The sequence below is a fragment of the Rhinopithecus roxellana genome, chromosome 11 (genome assembly GCF_007565055.1).
Source record: "Rhinopithecus roxellana isolate Shanxi Qingling chromosome 11, ASM756505v1, whole genome shotgun sequence".
Taxonomy (NCBI): Eukaryota; Metazoa; Chordata; class Mammalia; order Primates; family Cercopithecidae; genus Rhinopithecus; species Rhinopithecus roxellana.
The window spans coordinates 135,568,930-135,591,146 of NC_044559.1; the positions used below are offsets into that span (position 1 = coordinate 135,568,930).

The 22,217-nt window shown below is 41.0% G+C and overlaps 1 protein-coding gene and 1 pseudogene across 1 annotated transcript; one reads left to right on the forward strand and one right to left on the reverse strand.

Moving 5' to 3' along the window:
- The first annotated feature begins 423 nt into the window (after positions 1-423).
- On the forward strand, positions 424-20,834 carry SAR1A (secretion associated Ras related GTPase 1A). Its single transcript, XM_010362838.2, has 7 exons — positions 424-527; positions 8,895-8,968; positions 9,087-9,206; positions 9,756-9,821; positions 12,859-12,962; positions 17,091-17,222; positions 18,466-20,834. The coding sequence occupies exons 2-7, from the start codon at positions 8,911-8,913 to the stop codon at positions 18,580-18,582; spliced, it is 597 nt and encodes a 198-aa protein (XP_010361140.1). The 5' UTR covers positions 424-527; positions 8,895-8,910; the 3' UTR covers positions 18,583-20,834.
- Positions 6,875-8,812, reverse strand: LOC115900331 (annotated as a pseudogene).
- Positions 20,835-22,217: the final 1,383 nt, after the last annotated feature.

Consider the following 22,217-nt stretch of genomic DNA (forward strand, 5'->3'; position numbering starts at 1 on the left):
TCAAAAAAAAAAAAAAAAAAGCAAGAAAAAAAAAGCGAAAGCGTGGAGGGATCCACCTCAAGTAGAGGGCCCCAAGGTCAAGTAATCTTTCCCAGGACCTATACCACCGTCGGTCCCCACTTCCTACTTTTCCTGGTGCGTCTGGAATGTAAAGCCGCGATCCCGAGGGTCCCAGGCCGCTCAGGGACTCCAGGACCCAGACCCAGACCCAGCGTCCCGGCACTGCCACGTCTCGCGCGGTCAGCTCGGCAGGCGGGAGCAGGCGGGACGAGGCGGGGCCAGACCCCGAGCGCGGTTTGTCAGGCCTTATGCCCGCCCCTCCGCCGGCAGGAGTAGCAGGTGGGCCGGCACCGGGTCAGAGAGGCGTAACGCTGCGAGGGGGCGGGGCCAATTACGCTCCCGGAAGTCCCGGGGAGGGATGTGACGTACATCCGGCGAGTAGCTGGCGGTCCTGGGTGCTGCTGGTTAGTGTGCTCTGAGGGAGGGTCGGAGCCAGTCGTCGTTTTGCCGGAGAAGCCCCTCAGGCCGTGAGTCTAAGGGCCGCGTCGGGGAGGGGGGTTGGAGCTCGAGGGACTGGGACGGAAGACGGGGAGGTCGGAGCGGAGGCTGGCCCTGGCGGGGTTGGGGGCAGGGAAGTGACACGCAGGCGGTTCTGTGGGGCCGCCGGCTGATGCTGGGCGGGGACGGGCCGACTCGGCCGGATCTGCTCAGTCCCCTGCTGTCGTCTTTGGCCTGGGGTCCACGTGCATTCCACTCGGGGGTCTCGCAGCAGCTGGGCCGGATAACAGCTTCTTGTCTGTACCGTGCGCTCCAGTTTACGAAACGGCTCCAAGTCCTCTGTCTCAAAAGAGCCTCACAGCCCTCGGTGAGGCGGGTGGGACCCCTTGATGATTATCCTTGTTTTATAGACACGGGGACTGAGGCTGGCCAAGGCTCCGCAGTTAGCGAGTGTGAGCGCTCGAACCTGGTCTACAGGCCCCTAGTCCGGGGCTTACACCCAAGTCAGCGCTCGGTTGTCCTCCGATGGCCCGGGTCGAACCCTGTATTTTCACCTTCCACCTTCCCCTTTTCCCCTGTCTGGTCTCTGCATGGAAACATTTCCTTCTGTGCGTTTGACATGGATTAGCGTTTTCTTCACGATTCTAGCCAGTGGGTATCTTTATCTTGATTCCATCTGCTTCGGTTGCGACAGGGGGCTTAGGGAGATTTGCGGTGGGGCTGACCTTTGACATTTACCCCGCAGCTAAGCAGAGTTAGCTAAAAGCCAGCCGCCCTACTACCCCAAATCTGCCTGGGATGGCGTCTTAAAGTTGCCCTGATTATGTATAACAAGTAATGCGTAAATTTTTATATTGGCTAATGGGTCAGATTGGTGCACTTCCTTTTCTATTAACTTTTGTTTGAATCTTTTAGCTCTGGAATTCGCAAGTTTTCATTTTAGGTACATTAATAGTGTTTTGTTGATAGTTTAGAGACCTACCTTAAATTTTAGATTACTCTTAACTTCTCGTAAGGTGGTACAATGGACCAAGAATAGAAAATAAATAGAATGCTAGTTATTAAAATACCATTCGAAAGATGTGATGAATTTTAAGGAAGAGAACTTCGGAAGATCATCCTCTGTGTAGTTGGTGGGTTAAAGAAGTTTTAGGCTTTTTTTTTTTCAGCAATTTTGTGATTTGGGTTTGAATTTTATGTACTGTTAACAGGAAGAGCTTAGGCTTTGGTGTTAGAGATGAGGGTTTAAGCCCTGGCACTATTACTTTTTCAGCTGAGCAGTCTTCAACGACTCAGCAAAACTAGGAGTATCTTCATCTTCAGCTTGTTAAATGAGGCCAGTGATCCTTGCCTGGTAGGGTTGGTGTGAGGATGAAATGAGATGTACAGGTACTGTACAAATTGTAAAACTACTGATGAGTTGGTACAAATCCTAAGATCTTAAGGAGAGAGGAGCCACCAAGGCCATTTTCAGCTACTGAGGAGGCTGAGGTGGGAGAATCTCTTGGGCCTGGGAGGTTGAGGGTGCAGTGAGCCATGATGGCAACACTGCACTTCAGCCTGGGAGACAGAGTCTTGGTCTGTCTAAAAAAAAAGGGGGTGGGGGGTGGGGGCATTTTCTTAACTTTGGGTAGTGGTACAACCCAACTCTTTGGATCTATTAAGGGTTTTTATTATTTTTAACTCACCTGAAGAGTTTCTTTAGTCAGCCGCCACTCTAGTCACTTCTTTACAATCCAACACTTCTATATACATTTGTACTACACAGGTTTTCAGTCAGTACTTTACAGACTTGTAAACAATGTTTACATCACTTTAGAAATATTTTATTTCTTTTTTTTTTTTTTTGAGATGGAGTTTTTGGTCTTGTTGTCCAGACTGGAGTGCGATGTGTGGCCTCGGCTCCTTGCAACCTCTGCCTCCTGGATTCAAGCGATTCTCCTGCCTCAACCTCCCGAGTAGCTGGGATTACAGGCGCCCGCCACCACACCTTGCTAATTTTTGTATTTTAAGTAGAGACGGGGTTTCACCATGTTGGCCAGGCTGGTCTCGAACTCCTGACCTCAGGTCATCCACTCACCTCGGCCTCCCAAAGTGCTGGGATTACAGTCATGAGCCAAGTAGTTTCAACTAGATGAATTCTGCAAAGGTGAAAAGGAGAAAATGCCACACTTTAAATAGTTTTTCATGGCAATTGAACTACTTTAATTTTCCATTTTTTTTTCCTTTGACACTTCTGCTTTTAAGCCGTCTCCTCCCTTGGAGCATACAAATCAGCAGCAGCCAGGACTTAGCTACTTGGCTGCTTTAATTCTTCCCTCCAAAATGATCTGAGTGGGAATGACCTTAATGAGGGGTGTGCTCTAAAGGTGAGCTGTGCTTCTCCAAGCAGTAGGTTGAGGAAAGTATAGGAGGATGTCTGGTTTGAGGGAGTTGCAGAGGAAAGGCACATTGTTCTTTTACTTATTTACAGTAAATGAGAATTTAAGCAGAGGAGCTTTATTAAGTATATTTAAGTTATTGGACTCCTTAAAGTACGGATTCAATTTCCAGAGAAAACTGTTAATGTGATAAATACGGTCTTTCTGCTGAAATATATTTGTTACTGAAAAGGCAAAAAAGAAATCACCTCATTTAGGATTTTTTCATGAGAGCTTAGTATGTACTTCCACCCAAACTGCCAAACTTTATTTGGCTGTTTTTGGTAAGAGCCATGAAAAACAAACATTGATTAGGCCCTAAAATTTATAGATTAGGCCATGGGCCTGATAAAAACCCAGTAATTGGATGAAAAACATACCATCTCTACTTTTCAATTTACTCTTTTTTTTTTTTTTTTTTTTGGAGATGTAGTCCTGCTCTGTCACCCAGGCTGAAGTGCAGTGGCGCGATCTCCACTCACTGCAACCTCCGCCTCCCAAGTTCAAGCCATTCTCCTGCCTCAGCCTTCTGCATAGCTGGGATTATAGGCAAGCGCCGCTGCTCCCAGCTGTTCAATTTATTCTTCATCTGGCCTTCTTTGAATGAATGTAAGGGGAATTTTTTGTGGGTAATGCTTTTGCTGGTTACTGTTCATGAAAGTTTTGATTGCAGTTGGTTGTATCTAGCATAAAGCCCTGTGTTCAAATGCTCCTGCTGATGGAGAGGAGTAAAAGTGTGGACCTTCCATTTTTCTGCACCATATCTGAGATACTAAAGCAAAAATTCAGCATGACCAGACAATGCTGAGAAATCTTAAGACCCACCAACACATCTAGATCTTACCCTCTTCATTTCATTCAGAGGTCATTTTGCTTATTACCAATATATGTAAACCTTCTAGTAGCTTTTGATAACTATGAGATACAATAGAAACAGTAGTGTTAATATCAGTACCAGTTAAGTTATTTACTTGCTTGGGAACTTACTGCTATATCCCGAACAAGTACTCTTTTTTTGTTTGTTTTTTTGTTTTTTGAGACAGGGTCTTGCTCTGCCACCCAGGCTGGGATGCAGTGACACAATCATAACTCATGGCAGCCTTGAATTCCTGGGCTCAAGCAATCCTCTTGCTTCAGCCTCCCAAGTAGCTGGAACTACAAGCATGTGCCACCATGCCTGGCTAATTTTATTTTATTATTATTATTATTATTTTTGTGGAGATACGGGTCTCTCTATGTTACCCAGGCTGGTCTTGAACTCCTGAGGTCAGGGAGGGATCCCCCACCTCAGCCTTGCAAAATGCTGGGATTACAGGTGTGAGCCATGGGGGCCCGGCCTGAATAAGTATTCTTATTTTAAGAAAATATATTTGTAAAATGAGTTTAGGTGTGATTATTCATGTATGAAAAGATTCTCTTCTTATCCCTTAATGGTTCTAAAATAGTGATGTCATTTCTTTTCATAAATTGAGACCCGTGTCTGCAAACATGGTTAGATATTGTTTGAGGTTGCAGTGGTAAATGGAGCAGGGCAAGTGGTGCCGGCCAGTAGAATTTTGGGTGACTTTTGTTTTTTTAGAGCTGTTTACAGGATAGATTAATATGTTTTTCATTCAAATCAATGTGCTTTGCATTCTTATTTTCTATTTAGTGCATCTAAGTAGCATTTTGATTCACATTATTGATGAGACTAATTTCCTAGAGTTGTTCTTCACTGAAAGACGGCAGTGGTATGTCTAGGGACTGTGAATGAACTGCTGCCTGGAGGAGTGAGTCACACAGTAAAAGAAAGTTTAGGCATACCTTGGATATATTGTGAGTTTGGTTCCAGACTACTGAAATAAAACAAGTACAGTAAAGCAAGTAACATCAATATTTTGGTTTCCCAGTGCACATAAAAGTTACATTTACACTATACTGTATGTAGTCTGTTAAGTGTACAGTAGCATTATGTCTTATAAAACACATACCTTATTTAAAAAATACTTTATGACTAAAAAATGCTAACAAGCATCTGATCCTTCTGCGAGTCATAACCTTTTTGCTGGTTGGGGATCTTGCCTCCACGTTACTCCACGTTGATGGCTGTTGACTGATCAGGTTGGTGATTGCTAAAGGTTGAGGTGGCTGTGACAATTTCTTAAAATAAGACAACAGTGAAGTTTGTTGCATGAGTTAATACTCGTTTTCAAGAAAGATTCCTCTGTAGCATGCAATGCTGTTTGGTAGCATTTTACCCATAGCAGAATTTATTTCAAAATTGGAACCAGTCCTCTTAAATCCTGCTGCTGCTGAAGTAAGTTTATGTAACCTCAAGTAAGTTTTTGTAACTTTCTAAATCGTTGGCCGTCATTTCAACAGTATTCAGAGCATCTTCACCAGGACTAGATTCCATCTCAAAAAAACTACTTTTGTTGCTTATCCATAAAAAGCATCTCCTCATCCATTAGTTTGATCATGAAATTACAGCAGTTGTCACATCTTCAGGCTCTACTTCTAATTCTAGTTCTCTTGCTGTTTCTACCATATCTAAGGTTACTTCTCCTCCGAAGTCTCGAACCACTCAAAGTTATCCATGAGGGTTGGAATCACTGTCTTCCAAACTCCTGTTGGTATTGATGTTTTGAGCTCTTCCCGTGAATCATAACTGTTCTTACTGGTACCTAGAATGGTGACTTCTTTCCAGGAGGTTTTCGATTTACTTTGCCCAGATCCAGCAGAGAAATCAGTCTGTGGCATTGATAGCTTTGTGAAATATATTTCTTAAATGAAAGACTGGCAAGTGAAAAATGCTCCTTGACCCATGGGAAGCAGAATGGATGTTGTTAGTAGACATTAAAACAACATTAACCTCTTTCTGCATCTCCATCAAAGCCCATGGGTGACCAGGTGCATTGTCAATGAGCCGTAATATCTTGAAATCTTTTTTTCTAAGCAGTAGGTCTTCTCAGTGGACTTAAAATACTTAGTAAACCATGCTGTAAACAGATGTGTGGTAGGCAGAGTAGATTTAGTGTAATTCTTTTTTTAATTGTATTTTTTTAAATTGGAAAACAGATACACAACTTGGAATGAATTTGAGGCAAATTGTGCCATAAGCAGATTTTCTTTAAGTGTCTAAACAGAGTTTAAAAAGCAAGTAACAGTAAAAGAAAATGTTTCTGGTACAGGACCAGCAGTACAAAAAAGTAGTGTATGAGGTACCTGGAAGTACCTGGATAATACACCTGTTCTGCAGTAGTGCAACTTTTAAGTACATATTGTTGGCTGTCTGTGGTCCATGCAGAGTTACAACTCCACATTTCAAGAACATGCTGACAGTTCCTAAAGAAAATTACTTAAAAAAACAGGTGGCCGGGCGCAGTGGCTCAAGCCTGTAATCCCAGCACTTTGGGAGGCCGAGACGGGCGGATCACGAGGTCAGGAGATCGAGACCATCTTGGCTAACACGGTGAAACCCCATCTCTACTAAAAAATACAAAAAACTTCCGGGCGAGGTGGCGGGCGCCTGTAGTCCCAGCTACTCGGGAGGCTGAGGCAGGAGAGTGGCATGAACCCGGGAGGCGGAGCTTGCAGTGAGCTGAGATCCAGCCACTGCACTCCAGCCCGGGCGACAGAGCAAGACTCTGTCTCAAAAAAAACAAAAAAAAAAACAAAGGCATAACTCAGATGTTCCCTCATTTGACCAACTCCATCTAAGTTTAGATGTGCAGAAGGGCTTGGATACATCCAGAGTAAGCCACAGGTAACATGTTACTTCATCAGTTTTCTAAAATAAGGTTTCAGGGCAATGACAGTAAGGGAAAAACACATGGAGGAATGAAGTCCTGATAGTCCTGATTGCTATACATGCATCTTTTTTTGACAGTAGGGAGAAGCCTTTTACAGATAAGTTACAAACAAAAGGCAAATAAACAGTTTTGTACAAGAAATTTAACACATTCTGTACAGGGTCTTCATTTTGCTGTCATCGTTTGTACAAACTCATAGTTTACTTGACCGTCACCATCAAGATACGCTTCTCTGATCATTTAATCAACTTTTTCGTCTGTTAACTTCACTCCAAGTTTGTCATCACATGGTGAAGCTCTACACCACTAACATAGCCATTGCCATCCTTATCAAACACACTGAATGCTTCTCTGATTTCTTCTTCACTGTCTGTGTCTTTCATTTTTCTTACGATCATTGTCAGAAATTCAGGGAAGTCAACTGTGCCATTACCATCAGCATCTACTTCATTAATCACGTCCTGTAACTCCTCTTCTGTGGGATTCTGCCTGAGACCTCATTACAGTTCCCAGTTTCTTTGTTGTTGTAGTTCAATCACCATCTTTGTCAAATAGTGAAAAAACTTATTTGAATTCTGCAATCTACTCTTCAGTCAGTTGGTCAGCCGTGCTGCAAGTGCTACTGGTTTCTGAGACACAACCACACAACCACTCTTGCTTGCTCAGTTGCTCCACTTGGACTGATTTAGTGTCATTCTTCAGGGCCCTAGGATTTTCAGAATGATAAATGAGTATGGGTCCTAGGATTTTCAGAATCCTAGGTAAATGAATATTGGCTTCGTTAGCACATAACAAGAGAGTCAGCTTGCCCCCTGAAGCTTTGAAGCCAAGCATTGACATCTCCCCACGAAAGTCCTAGATGGCTTTTCCAATAGAAGGCTGTTTTGCGTACATTGAAAATGTGTTGTTTAGTGTAGCCACCCACCTTCACCAGTTGTCTTGCTGCAGCTTCTACATCAGCACTTGCATTTTTATTTCGTGTTTTTATTTTAATATTATTATTTTTTTATCAGCAGTAAGGCTGTTTCATTTGCTTGACGTTCGTGGGTTCGCTGGAGTAGCAGTTTTAATTTTCTTCAAGAACTTTTTCTTTGCATTTACAACTTGGGTAACTGTTGAGTGCAAGAGGCCTAGCATCTGGCTTATCTCAGGTTTTGATGTGTCTTCCTCACTAAGCTTAATCATTTCTAACTTTCGATTTCAAGGGAGTGACCTGTTACTTTCACTTGGAGAATAGGGAGGCCTGGGGTAGGGGCAGGGCTGTGGAGGAAGTCATTAAGTTTGCTGTCTTCTATGGTTGTGATTTGTGGCACAACAAAACAGTTACAATAGTAATACAAAAGATTACTGATCATAGGTCATGATGACAGATATAAGAATAATGAAAAAGTTTGCAATATTGTATGAGAATCACCAAAATGTAACACAGAGACATAAAGGGAGCACATGCTGTTAGAAAATAGTACTGATACACTTACTCAACTCAGGACTGCCTCCAACCTTCAATTTGTAAAAATCCAGAAAACCTCAGGATCCACAAAGCATCATCAAATGAGGTATGCCCTTTATATTTTTAACTCCTAGTTCTCTGAGTGTCATAGATCAAAAACTTTTCGGAAACCAGTCATTTTTGCACATATAAGGATTCTAGAGACTTTCCTCCAGATTGCAAAATCTGCAAGTCTCAAGAAAGAAGAATATTAGTTTCTCTTTACTTTGCTTTCTCCCCTCCCTTTTCTTTTCTTTTTCCTGTCCTGTCCCATCCTGTCCTGTCCTGTCTTTTTTCTCAGAGTCTCCCTTGTTGCCCAAGCGAGTGCAGTGGCACCGTCATGCCTCACTGCAGCCTCAGACCCCTGAGTTCAAGTAATTCTGTCTCACCCTCCTGAGTAGCTGGGACTATTGGTGTGTGTCACTGTGTCCAGCTATTTTTTTAGTTATTTGTGGAGATTGAGTCCAGCTTTCTTGCCCAGGCCAGTTGTGAACTCCTGTGCTCAAGTGACCCTCCTGCCTTGGCCTTCCAAAGTGCTGGGATTCCAAGTGTGAGCCACTATGCCTGGCCTGCTTTCTTATGCCTGAAAACACGGGACTGTAAATGTGCATCATGGTTAGTGAACAAGAGTTAACTTCTCCACAATTGTACTGTCATTCAGAAAGCTAATGTTTGCTACTTTCATATTTTATACAGGTAGTAAGCATTAATAATGTCTTTCATCTTTGAGTGGATCTACAATGGCTTCAGCAGTGTGCTCCAGTTCCTAGGTAAAGCCATTTCCTTAAAATACAGGTTTCAAAGTTTGTGCATTTCCTTCAGTAATTTAAATACAAGTAGGCTTTGGTCTGTAGAGAGCAAATGTGTTAATAATTTTTTCTCTTTTAGGACTCTACAAGAAATCTGGAAAACTTGTATTCTTGGGTTTGGATAATGCAGGCAAAACCACTCTTCTTCACATGCTCAAAGATGACAGATTGGGCCAGCATGTTCCAACACTACATCCGAGTAGGTTTGAAAATATCAGGTGACCTTTTGATCTTTGAAGGTCAGTGTTAGGCTTGGAGGATGAATCCCTAGTTGATGGAGTTCTTTTGTTAACTGAAGTCCCAAAAGCCAACTCATATGAAAAAGTTCCCTGTAAGACACATTCATATTATGTACTTTCAGATCTAAACCTTTGGAACTTTGTCATTATCTGTTGTCACTGGTCCTGTAAAGGGACACATCTCCTATACCTACTTCTAAGGAGCAGAAAATAGCTTGAAAAAAAGAAACCTTTGGCTTTTAGAATAGTTTAAGAACATTTTCACCCTTGTATTCCTTTTCTTTGTTGGAAGTGGGGTGTTGCCTGGGCTAGTCTGAAAAATCCTGGGCTCAGGTTATCCTCCTGCCCTCAGCCTCCTGAGTAGCTGGAACTACAGGCGGGTGCCACCACACTTAACTTCTTGTATATTTTTCTTTACGAGGTGAAAGCATTGGTATTGGCTTATAGTACTAGTAGTTGGGGCTTGTTGAATTGACAAGTTTATTTCTTCTTTTTAAACAATTTTTCAGCATCAGAAGAGCTAACAATTGCTGGAATGACCTTTACAACTTTTGATCTTGGTGGGCATGAGCAAGGTAAGCGATGACTCAGTGGAAAGCATGTTTATTGACTTATGATTCTTTTTGTGCCCCCCAGCACCTTTTAAAAGCAGTGTGTCATTTTTACCTTTTAAATTACACTTTAGAATTAGGATCTTACTACTATAGTGAAGTTGTTTTATTCATTTTTTTTTAAACTCATTTCAAACTTGTCAAAAGTTGCATTAAATACACAGAAGTCCGCTTCAATATTACCCTATTGAGCTAAGATAAAGTTAGCTATAATGCATAACTATTCGTGAACTTTTAAGTATTTGCCTGATAAAGCCAAACTCAACTCAAATCTTGACTGAAAATTTTTACAAAGCAGGACAGCATCTTGCCATTTTAATCTATACTAGGTTTTTACTTATTAATGTAATTTACCTGGTAACTAGAAAATACATTACAAGATATATGTATTGCTTCAACAAGAGTAATTATTTCATCATTTTAACTAGGCTTGCTCTAAGCCAGTATATTTTCTTCTATACCTTTTGCCCAAATTTGTTAGTCTCCTTCTCCCTACATAATACATATTAATACTTATTTTTTATTAACTGTGAGCATATCATGCCCCTTTACTCTTTTATACTTTAGTGCCATTTTCTAAGAACAAAGATATTTCCTTGTATATAATCATAATAGTTATCAAATCAAGGAAGTTTTATTTTTATCCACTCTGTATTTCCTTTTTTTTTTTTTTTTTTTTGGTCAGTTATCCTGATAATCTCTTTTATACCATTTTTTCATCTTGACCAGGTATACAGTATCATATATTTAGTTATCAAGTCATTTTTGCATGCTTTATTCAATGGAGTGAAAGTATGTAGGAAATTAAATATTTGTAAGTAATTTCAGACTTGTCAAAAATTGCAAAAGTAGTACAGTGACTATGTGTGATTACTCTAAGTTGATATTTTGTATATTCTATCCATTTGGGACAGTTGGTGGAACATTTCCTTCTACCGTTTTGCTTTCCTCAGAAGTGCTTTTTGCCTACTCAGGCTATGTCTTTGGCTACCAGATTCCTATCAGGTGTTTAGAGACATACAGGATGGGCGTCTTTGTCTAATGGGCACTCAGTTCACATTTGACAAGACCGTAGGTATGGGAGTAAAACATTTAAGATATGAGAATAAACATTCTGGGAAGGTAGGGAAAAGGAACTATTGAGATTCTGTCAGATTTACTTACTTGTTATTACACTGAGTGGAGAAATCTCGTTTTGAAACATTAGGTTGAGCTAATACCGTTTTTTTTCTTTTTTTTGAGATGGGGCCTTGCTCTGTTGCCCAGACTGGAGTGCAGTGGCATAGTCTTGGCATACTGCAACCTCTACTTCCTGGGCTTAAGCAATCCTCCCACCTGTTTTTTGTACAGACTGGGTTTCCGCCATGTTGCCCAGGCTGTTCTTGAACTCCTGAGCTCAAGCAATCCACCTGCCTTGGCCTCCCAAAGTGCTGGGATTATGGGCGTGAGCCACTGTGCCCAGCCTAATACAGTTTTAAAACAGTGTGTAGTAAAATACAACATTGGTCATTTCTAGTTGTTAAGCCTAATAATTTTATAGTCAGTTATTTCATTAACATAATTACATTTTAATTAATTAATTTAATATTTATGCCCTGAAAAATCATGTATATTATGATCATAATCACATAAAATACCAGTAAAGAAAAAAGACTGGAAGAAAATACCAAAATATTGACAAGGGGTGTGTTTTGATGGAGGTATTAGAAATGATTTTGTTTCCTTTTTTATGTAAGGAGCTTGTATTTTTTTTCATTTGGGTAAGAATGGGTATATGGTGTCCTTTCTGCTTCTTCCACAAAAAGATTTGTAACTGCTTACAAATTTAAATTCAGAGCAAGATACGACTGAACCTAGACCATCTGGAGAATGCAGAAGGAACAGATACCAGATGGTTTTATATACCTGAACTGGGAATTGTAGATTGTTTAGTGTGGTAAATTTAGGTTTCAGGTTTTGTTAAAATAAGAAGGGAAATGTATTGATGTATTTAGTTTTGTTTCTTTGAGGAAAATCTACTAAACAGAAACACTTTTACATGATAACCTAGCCACCATTTTATAGAAGTTACTAAAATACTGTACATCTGGAGGTTCCCTTTTTTTGTGTGTGTGTAACTTAAAAATTTTAACTTATAAAAGGAGAGCAAGTTCGATGTAACAAAATCGGTATAGAACTACGGAAAGTAAAATGGAAAGTTCCTTCATTTTAACTTTTTCCTAACTCTGCTCTTTAAGGGTAACCATTAATAACTGATATAGAGATGCTTCGTTATTCATTCTATTGCAAGGGCTAGAAATGAATGGCTTAGAAATGATAGTAAAATTAAATCACTGCTTCCCAGCCTTTATCGTTTCATGTCACAAGCAAAAAACAAGTAATATTTCTAAGGCATGCTGGGTTAAATATGGTAGGCTGAGATAACTGGCCTGGGGCCTTGAACCACTTATCAGGCCCAGTCTCCCTAAGGGCTGAGCAGAGGAGTGTGTCAAGACACCTACACACAAGTTGGCTAGAAACTAACTAGGACTAAAGTTACATGGACAAGTAATTTGTATCCTGATGTTTTAACTCAGAGGTTGCAAATTAAACTTGGCTCCAGGGGCAAGGCAAGTCATTTAAGTGAGTAAAATTGGCTGGCTGTAAGACAGCAGGGACATTTTGTCAAGCAAAAGTGTTCAGACATCATCTGAAGGGGCAGCCACTGCTTAGTTCCTGCTGATAGTTGTCATGTGGATAAGTAGGCATGGGATTGCCAGATGTTGCAGATTTTCAAGAAAGGTGGAAACTCTGATTTTCAGATTTACAAAAATCAAGTTCAACTCGTGGACCATTAGTTTGCATCCTCTGTTCTGAATTAATACTGGCCAGAACTTGGAGAAATCCATAGAGTCTAATCTTATTGAAACCTGACCAAGATTTGTCCATTTTTAGACCATTAGGTTATTCATTTTTACAATGTATATTTTTTACTGACGCAACTACAAACTTTGTTTTTTAGCACGTCGGGTTTGGAAAAATTACCTCCCAGCAATTAATGGGATTGTCTTTCTGGTGGACTGTGCAGATCATTCTCGCCTCGTGGAATCCAAAGTTGAGCTTAATGTATGTTTATATACTTTGTCCTTTTTTGGCCTCTATTTTTTTTTTTTAAGGAATATAGCTCAGTAGTGCCAATAATTAGTCATTCCAGTTAACATTTGGCAAAAAGACCTAGCTGCAGGAGGAAAATGTTTTAAATCTAAGACATTGCTTTTCAATGTCCTGAGGAAACTCAGCTCAAACTTGAATAAGTTAACTGTTTTTTCTATCATACAGTGACTGTATGGCCAAGTTTGCTCAGGATACTCCTCATTTATGCCTATTGTCCCAGCAGTATAATTAATTAATTAATAGTATTCCATTTCATGTGTCATCATGAACAGTAATTCTTTTTTTTTTTTTTTGAGACAGAGTGTCTCTCTGTTGCCCAGCCTGGAGTGCAGTGGCGCAGTCTCAGCTCACTGTAACCTCCACCTCCTGGGTTTGAGGGATTCTCCTGCCTCAGCCTCCCGAGTGGCCTCCTGGGACTACAGGCACGTGCCACCACACCTGGCTAATTTTTTGTATTTTTAGTAGCGACGGGGTTTCACCATGTTAGCCAGGATGGTCTTGGTCTCCTGACATCATGATCCACCCTCCTTGGCCTCCCAAAGTGCTGGGATTACAGGCATGAACCACCACGCCTGGCCCACGAACAGTAATTCTTTATAAGTAGTGTTGGCATAGTGAAAGCCTAAAAGCAATATTAGAGTTCTTTACATTTTTGAATATGCATTCTCAGCTTGTGCCTGCCCACCCTCCCACTGAATGACTTGCCAGACCTTCATGGTCTGTTCTCAGCCTTCAGTTTTGGTTGCATACATCCTTTGATACTATCAAGGACTTACTTCAAGTTTTCTCCTTTGGACACATTGCATTTTCTCTTGGCTTGATGGTTTCTGTACTATTGGCTTTATTATCCCTACTCCTTTACCCTATATCTTTTCTTTCTCTTTGATTTGTAACTCCTTGGATTCTTGTTCCTGGCAATTTGAACCTGTCTTGAATTTATTTCTAAGTTACATCTATAGCTCCAGCCTCATGTAGAATTACCTGCCAGCAATCTTTACCTTGCCTTTTTTTTTTTTTTTTAAATTAAAAAAAAACAGTCTTCCTCTGTTGCCCAGGCTGGAGTCCAATGGTGTGATCACAGCTTACTGTAAACTCCAGACTTCTGGGCTCAAGTGATCGTCCTGGCTCAGCCTCCCAAGTAGCTAGGACTACAGGCACACACCACCACACCCAGCTAATTTTTTTTTTTAAAAAGTGTTTTTGTAGAGACAGGGTCTCATTATGTTGCCCAGGCTGGTCTCAGTCTGCTTGCTTCAGGTGATCCTCTGCCTCGGCCTCATGAGGTGTTGGGATTACAGGCATGAGCCACCATGCATGGTCTCCATTCTCTTTGTTTAAACTCCTCTTTTCACTCTTGATTTTGGAGCTCTGTCTCTGGCTGATACTTCTGTCTCTTTGAGAAGCACTAGTTCTTCTGGTTAGTCCTTAAATGTTGGTGTTCTCCAGAGTCTCCTTTCTCCTAGGCTGGTCTCATCTACTCCCTTCATTTGGCACCTACATGTCAGTGACTCTCAAATGCATTTCTCTCCTCTAGATCTCTCCTGACCTCCAATCTCATACCTAATCCTGCCTACTCTTGACAACTCCCACTACTGATTCTGTTTTCCTAGAATGGAACTATTCATCTTTCCCACCCACCACCTACCTGGACGTGCAGTCCAGAAATCTGAATTAATACAGATCCCACCATGACCCTGATATGTACCATAATGCCAGAAGGAGCTTTCTCAGACTTCATTGCCCTACTTAATATCCTTTGATAGTTCTCTATCATTTTCATGATAAAATCTATACATCTTTTGCATAGCACGTAAGATCATTCATGATCCTCCCTCTGCTTCTTTTTACTGCCTACCTTGAACTATATTCCAAACAAACAACTTAGCCATCCTTGAATATGCACAAGTAGCTACTGCCTGGCTTTTTCACCTGTACCTCTCCTCAACCCCTCACTTTGTCGGCAAATTTTAAAATGTCCTGTAAGAGACCTCAGAGTTCAGATATGACTGCTTCTGGTGAGCTTCCCCTGGACTCTGAGACTGTGTTAGACTCCCACCATACCAATGTATGTTGTCTTTATTGATTTCCTTGTAGTTTTCTTGTAGTTCTCATCAGACTATGAACTAACATGATAGGGACTGTGTCTTATTTCTTTGCGAAACCCCTGCACCTAGCAAAGCATGAGACACATTAGGTACTTTGTTATTGCTTAATGAATTAAGGACATTCTTAATTAAAGGATATTTCCTGGAATTCCAGATGTTCAAAGCATGTTCCCCTTTATCTCTTTAACTCTGCTTTCCCCCCAGCTTTCCTGTTGGTGACAAGTAGATTCCCAGGCTTGAAATCGGTGCCAGTTTTGACTCATTTGTCTTTTTTTTTCTTTTTTAATCATCATTTAGACATTGGTCTCTTCAATTCTTTCTTCAAAATGCCTCCTGCACTATTCATTGAATGCTCTACCTTAAACTAGATCATGATCTCTTACATGAACACCACAGATAGATGTTACATGAGCACCACAGATAGATACTATTTGTGAATTCATTGTACTGAAAAATACGATTTTATTCACTAACTTCTGGATTTGTGGTCTTTAGGATCTATTGCAGCTCACTTCTCACACTGGTCCCGTAATGTGAGTCATCTCTTCCCATCCATTTATTTTGTTGCCGCATGTCTGTCTAAATGCTTGAATCCAGCCATGCAGTACTGTGCGGCTTCCTAAATTATTGTCCACTGCAAAGCCATTGTTTATGTTCTTCCTTCTCCTTTACACCTGTCCAAACCCTGCTTTTCCTTTAGAGCCCTGTTGAAGTTCCAGATCTTTGCTAAGACTTTTGATCTTTGCTCAAGCCCAGAACTGCCATTTTATTTCCCTGAACTTGTCTTACTGTTAATATTCAGTTCCCATTCATTGTGACACTTACCAACTATGTTGTGTTCTTACTTGGCTTTGTTAACATAAATGTGGCTGGGCGTGGTGGCTTATGCCTGTAATTCCAGCATTTTGGGAGGCTGAGGTTGGCAGATCACTTGAGGGTCAGGAGTTTGAGACCAGCCTGGCCAACATGGTAAAACTCCATCTCTACTAAAAAAAACACAAAAATTAGCCAGGTGTGGTAGCACATACCTGTAGTCCCAGCTACTCAGGAGGCTGAGGTGGGAGAATCGCTTGAACCTGGGAGTCAGAGGTTGCAGTGAGCCGAGATTAAGAAAAAAAAAAAACCATAAATGTGAATATAGAGTAAGGATTTTTTTGAGGACAGGAATGTGCTTCCTTTTGTATCCTCAGTGCTTAGTGCCTGAGATAGTTACCCTTCCTGTTGTATTCCTCTCAATGCCTGAGTTCTTTGCACACATTGGGACTTGGTGAATACTTGGGGAGTTCCTGTAGTCATTTTTGAGGCTCTGTAGCGGGAGCATTCATTCTTGTAGGACTGTGCTGAGGGGCATCCTGAGGATAGTTTGTGGCTGAGCAGATTAGCTCAAAAGTAAATGTTGGGGCAGTTCTGCTGCCTTGTAAATAAATAGCCTAAAGTTGTAACTGTTTTGAGGCACTTAAGAGATTTTTACCTAATGTCATGGGTATTATGTAATGTCAAGGTGAATATTTAATTACTCAGGTATAAAGATGATAACATTTTCACTTTACATTAATGCCTTAAAAGATGAGTGGAAGTCAGAAGTCAGAATTTTCTTTTTTTTTTTTTTGTTTTTTTGAGACAGAGTATTGCTCTGTCGCCCAGGCTGGAGGGCAGTGGTACGATCTCCGCTCACTGCAAGCTCCGCCTCCTGGGTTTATGCCATTCTCCTGCCTCTGCTTCCTGAGTAGTAGGGACTACAGGTGCCTGCCACCACGCCCGGCTAATTTTTTGTATTTTTTTAATAGAGACGGGGTTTCACCGTGTTAGCCAGGATGGTCTCAATCTCCTGACCTCGTGATCTGCCCGTCTCGGCCTCCCAAAGTGCTGGGATTACAGGCGTGAGCCACTGTGCCCGGCATGAAGTCAGAATTTTCATTATCTGGTGGGCTTTTGTAGATTCCTCACTTAATTCTTTTTTCTTTTCAATCTTTAGGCTCTAATGACTGATGAAACAATATCCAATGTGCCAATCCTTATCTTGGGTAACAAAATTGATAGAACAGATGCAATCAGTGAAGAAAAACTCCGTGAGATATTCGGGCTTTATGGACAGACCACAGGAAAGGTAAGATAAAAATATTTGGGTTACATATAAAGGGCATTAAGTTTTTAAAACATGATGTTTTGCTATCTAGGTTACCCTTTTCTTTTAAAGGCTTAAACAGACTTAGGATTTGTTTTACTGTGGGTATTTTGTAAGCTCACTAGAGGCAGGAGTGTGTTCTTTTAATATTTTAAATGGGATTCATTCATCGGGTATTTGAGGAAGAAGAAAATGGTAGAAAAGGCACACTTACTCTTTTAAGAGTTATGATTATCTTTCAAATTTAATTCTGAGACATTGCTTTTGAAATAGCCCTTTTTAGCCAGAAAAGAATTTTTCTTGGACTGGAGATTGCAGGTTATGAAGAAAAATAATCATTTCAGTCAGTTTCCAAGCATTGAAATAAAAAAACTTGATTATCCTCAGTGCTTCTTGCTGAGAGAGGTAGGACTGTTGGCCACATTTCGCAGAAGAAGAAACAGAGAGTGATTTGTTCAGGTCTACACAGCAAGTCAGTGATAAAACCAGAAAAAGAACTTGAGTCTTCCAAATCAATAGTTTTTACTGTCTTCAGTTGGAACGAGGACTCTTGTTGAAAAGCAGGCTTGAGAGAGAGAAAATCTAGATCAGATACAGTGAAGCAGGAATCTTTCTGTTCTTTTTAGCTTGGGTTTTTGGCATATTTAGTTTTTAAAAATCTTCCTTTTCTGTGATCTGTGATAACTTTGACTTTTTTACATGGTTCCTTAGTCTCACCTCTTCTTGATTACCTGTTTCTTTATAGAAATACTTCCTTTCTTTCATTTAATTTCTCCTCTTTTGCATCAGTATTAAATACACATGAATTCTTCATTTCCTCAGTGCCACCTGTTATGAGTGTTTATTTCTGCATGTTTTGTTAATGAGAATGTCTTTATTTCTAAACAGTCCCAGACCTCTTTTCTGCATCAGAGAGCATGCTAGTTCCATAAGTCGCAGTGGCTTTTTTCTTGGTTTGCTGCCATAACTTTACAGATAAATATTGGGTGTTCAAAGCAAATGCTCTTCAGAGAGAGAGAGGCTGGGAAAAGAACTGTGCTGCTTATTATATCCTGAAAACATGAAGCTTGGGGAAGTCATCTGTATGGCCTTGACTGCATTTCTGTAATTAATACCTACTTAGGTTTGCTTTTAAGGAATGGATAAAATGATTGTAGTGATCGTCCTTTCAATCTTTTCCACCACAGAGATGCTAACAGGCCTTTCTTGGTTTTGCCTCCTTTAGGGGAATGTGACCCTGAAGGAGCTGAATGCTCGCCCCATGGAAGTGTTCATGTGCAGTGTGCTCAAGAGGCAAGGCTACGGCGAGGGTTTTCGCTGGCTGTCCCAGTATATTGACTGATGTTTGGACAGTGAAAATAAAAGAGTTTTACTTCTCTGGACTGATCCTATTCACAGCTTCCTCATGAACTTTTCTAATAGAACAAGGAAAGCTCTCCAACCATGTCTGGCGTTGAGAAGCCAAGAGTCTCTGTCAACTCTCTCATTGCCCAGTGGTGACATGTGCTCTTCTCCACACTGTTGGGAGGTAATGCTGCCCCACGTGCTAGTGCAGGTCAGTATCCCGGGACTTGGAAGCTGGCAGGATTTGCCGGGTAAAGCTGTGTGCCATCATGGGGCACCTGAAAAGAAAAACACGTCTCACCACTGTGGTTGATTTCAAAAGAAACTGATTCTATTTTTTAAAGAAAGTGTTGTTAATGTAATTGGTATCCCTCCTAACTTTTTGAGTTCACAATTTACTTGGTCCAGAGTTTTCTATTCTTTTTTTTTTTTTAAACTAATGAATGACATTTAGATACTTCATAAAATTATGAACAGATACACATTGGAGGCCAGAGCTAATTTGGGTGAACTTACTCCTGCAAAGTTAGCAGGTTGGTGAGAGAAGCTCCCCTGAGCTCACCTGTCTCTCTGACTGCCTTGGAGTAGGTGGCATAACCTTGTGCACAGAGAACTAGAAAAGGGACGGAACCCTGGCCTTGCAGTTTTGGCAGGTTTCCACTGTGGTAAGCTAGGGTCGTTCCTCATCAAGGAATGTGTAGCAGATTGTTCACTGTGGAGGAGGTAATTATAGAATGGGTTATTGTTATTATTCTTACTCATGAAGTTACAGATTTCAGCCAGTCTTTGCTTTTATACTTGTGAAATTTAATTTCTCTTTATAGCACCTTCCTTTTTCATTTTCAGTTATAAAAAGTGACTTTCACCTCCTAAAAGAGTTGAGAACATCTCTCATGTCACATACTGCAGGTGCATCAGTTACTTTTGCACAGATTCTAGGGGGACGTTTTTCTGAATAGGAAGACAGGACAAAGTTAACAGCTTAAGGGCTCTTAATTCTGTGAGTTGAGGACTTGAAAGTATTGTATCACTTGTTTGGATCCAGGAAAAATGTACTCAGTGGGCTTTAAAATTTCCATTTTCAGAATTTGGTCTCTCAGGCTGTTTCTGAGCTCTTTTTCGTACATTTTTTTTCTCCTTTGGTACCTCTTTTATTGGTGTTTAAAGAAAAGATTAACATCTGTAGCTTTTCCAGGTTTTTTTTTTTTTGTATGAAATTGTCTTTCTCCATTGCAGAAATAAGCTGGGGGAACACTAACCCAAAAACTTTCTGTAGAGCTGTTCCTTTGGAGGCAGCATCATTTATTGGCAGTAAAGACTCAGTATAAAAGCACCAGCATCCCTACTAGGGTGATGGGGATTAATTTTATAGCATTCCATTTTCCTAGTGCCACATGTGAAATTGGATTTTGATGATCTTAACCTATATTCTACCCTTATGCTAAAAGATCAAAAGATAGATCTCCTAGGAACAGATTGGAGATAGGAGATGAAAAGTTGGGAGGATGTCTTTATTCTAATGTGAGGGTAGGGAAATGTGGATAACATTACTGTGGTGAGAGAGGCATCGTTCTTTAGTTGGTGTTCTCATTCTTATTCTCCAGTACTGACTGGAGCATACTTTTTCACTGCCAGGTACTGAATGCAGAGGCTCAGCCAAGTATATATGTGGGAAGTGCATGCATTTCGTTTAATAGCAAGCATAGCTGGATTAAGACAAAATTGTTGGTTTGAAAAGGGGTTAAAGCCTTAAGTGAACAAATCTAGCTAACAGTGAATGAACTAGGTAATTAACTTGCATATTTTTAATTTCCTTTGGTTAAAGATCCCCCATACTTCTCTATTCAGAGACATGAGAAGTATGATTACTTCAGTGTTAGTTTTCTTAATATTTTTTTCCCCTATTTGTCCCGTGTCTCTTTGTTGCAAGTTAGAAATCTGTGGGTTCTACATAGGGCAGCTCTTTGTGAAAGTGGGTTATTCCACTGGAGAAAGGGGATGGAAAATCAGAACCAATGTATTTCTTGCCCCACGGAACACTATTCCTATAAGATAGCTGAAAGAAGCTGCTGTGAGGAGCTCAGCTCCAAACACAGGATCAGCACCTTGTACAGGAATTCCCATGAATTATGACTTCTCATTCTGTTTTATCAGAGTGCATATATGTCCTATTTCAGGAAAAGTAAAACAGTCATTTACAAAAGAAAGTCAATCTGTATCCTAAGCATTTTAATAAAAAGTTAAAACAAATCTGCTATTTCCTTTCTATCTTTTTTTTTTCCATTGGTTTGTTCTGAGCTCTGAGTTTGAACAATGCCATTTGTTTGGGGAGGGAACCAAAAGTTCCCTACATAGAGGAAGAGACATTTAGGGTACGTGTGAGATACTTGAATTTTGCCACCAGGAGGGGGAAAAAGGGTGGGGTGCTAGAGGTAATAGATTTAGTACTATTTGAGAGATTTGGAACATGTTGTGGACCCAGGGTTGTTGGTCATCTCTGTAACAGGATGGGGATGGCAGATGTTTGAGCAAAATCTCATATTAACATGCCAGCAATGACTAGCTCTAGTTTTAGCTGTGTTTCACTCATTTTACACAGAATTGGCCGGGTGTGGTGGCTCACGCTGTAATCTTAGCACTTTGGGGGGCTGAGGTGGGTGGATTGTCTGAGCTCAGGAGTTTGAGACCAGCCTGGGGAACAGGGTGAAACCCCATCTTTACTAAAATACAAAAAATTAGCTGGGCATTGTGGTACACGGAGTAGCTCCCAGCTACTCCGGAGGCTGAGGCGGGAGAATCGCTTGAACCAGAAGGTGGAGGTTGAGTGAGCCGAGATCACGCCACTGTACTCCTGCCTGGGTAACAGAGCAAGACTCTCTCTCAAAAAAAAAAAAAAAAAAAAAAATCAATTAAATGCTACATTTGGCACAATGGGAAAGAATTTCCTTTACTAGCCTTGTAGGAAGCCTTGCTTTTAGAAAAACCCAAATGAGATCATAAAACTACAGTACTGGGACAAACAGTGGGAAACAGGGCAATGGGTTCTTTTCAACCAAGTATTAAAGTATTGGAGATGTTGCTGGGCGCGGTGGCTCGTGTCTGTAATCCTAGCACTTTGGGAGGCTGAGGCAGGCGGATCATGAGGTCAGGAGTTCAAGACCAGCCTGACCAACATGGCGAAGCTCCATCTCTACTAAAATACAAAAATTAGCCTGGCATGGTGGGATGCACCTTTAATCCCAGTTACTCAGGAGGCTGAGGCAGGAGAATCGCTTGAACTGGGGAGGCGGAGGTTGCAGTGAGCTGAGATCGCGCCACTGCAAGTAACAAGTAACAAGTCCTGTTGTCCTTGTTACTATGAAAGGATGCCATGGGTTGTATGGGCAAATGAGTTGGTTTTGTTTGAGGCAGACTGGAACATAAGATTAAACGCTCAGTCAGTGAGCCTAGCACGCAAAGATCTTTGGCTGTTCTGGTTGTGACTTGGGACTTCTTTTTACCATGGTCTGCTGTAAATACAGAAAAACCCAGCGCCCAACAGTTCATGCTGGAGTCTTGAGCATTGAGGGCGAATCACTGGACTCCAGAGAGAAAGTTTGTTTGTTTTTTGAGTTGGTCTCGCTCTGTCACCCA

Excerpts from the sequence above, each read along its gene's own strand:
- SAR1A (XM_010362838.2), top strand. The coding sequence starts at position 8,911 with ATGTCTTTCATCTTTGAGTGGATCTACAATGGCTTCAGCAGTGTGCTC. Across the intron at positions 9,822-12,858 it reads TCTTGGTGGGCATGAGCAAG|CACGTCGGGTTTGGAAAAAT; the intron begins GTAAGCGATGAC and ends TTTGTTTTTTAG. Across the intron at positions 17,223-18,465 it reads ATGGACAGACCACAGGAAAG|GGGAATGTGACCCTGAAGGA; the intron begins GTAAGATAAAAA and ends TGCCTCCTTTAG.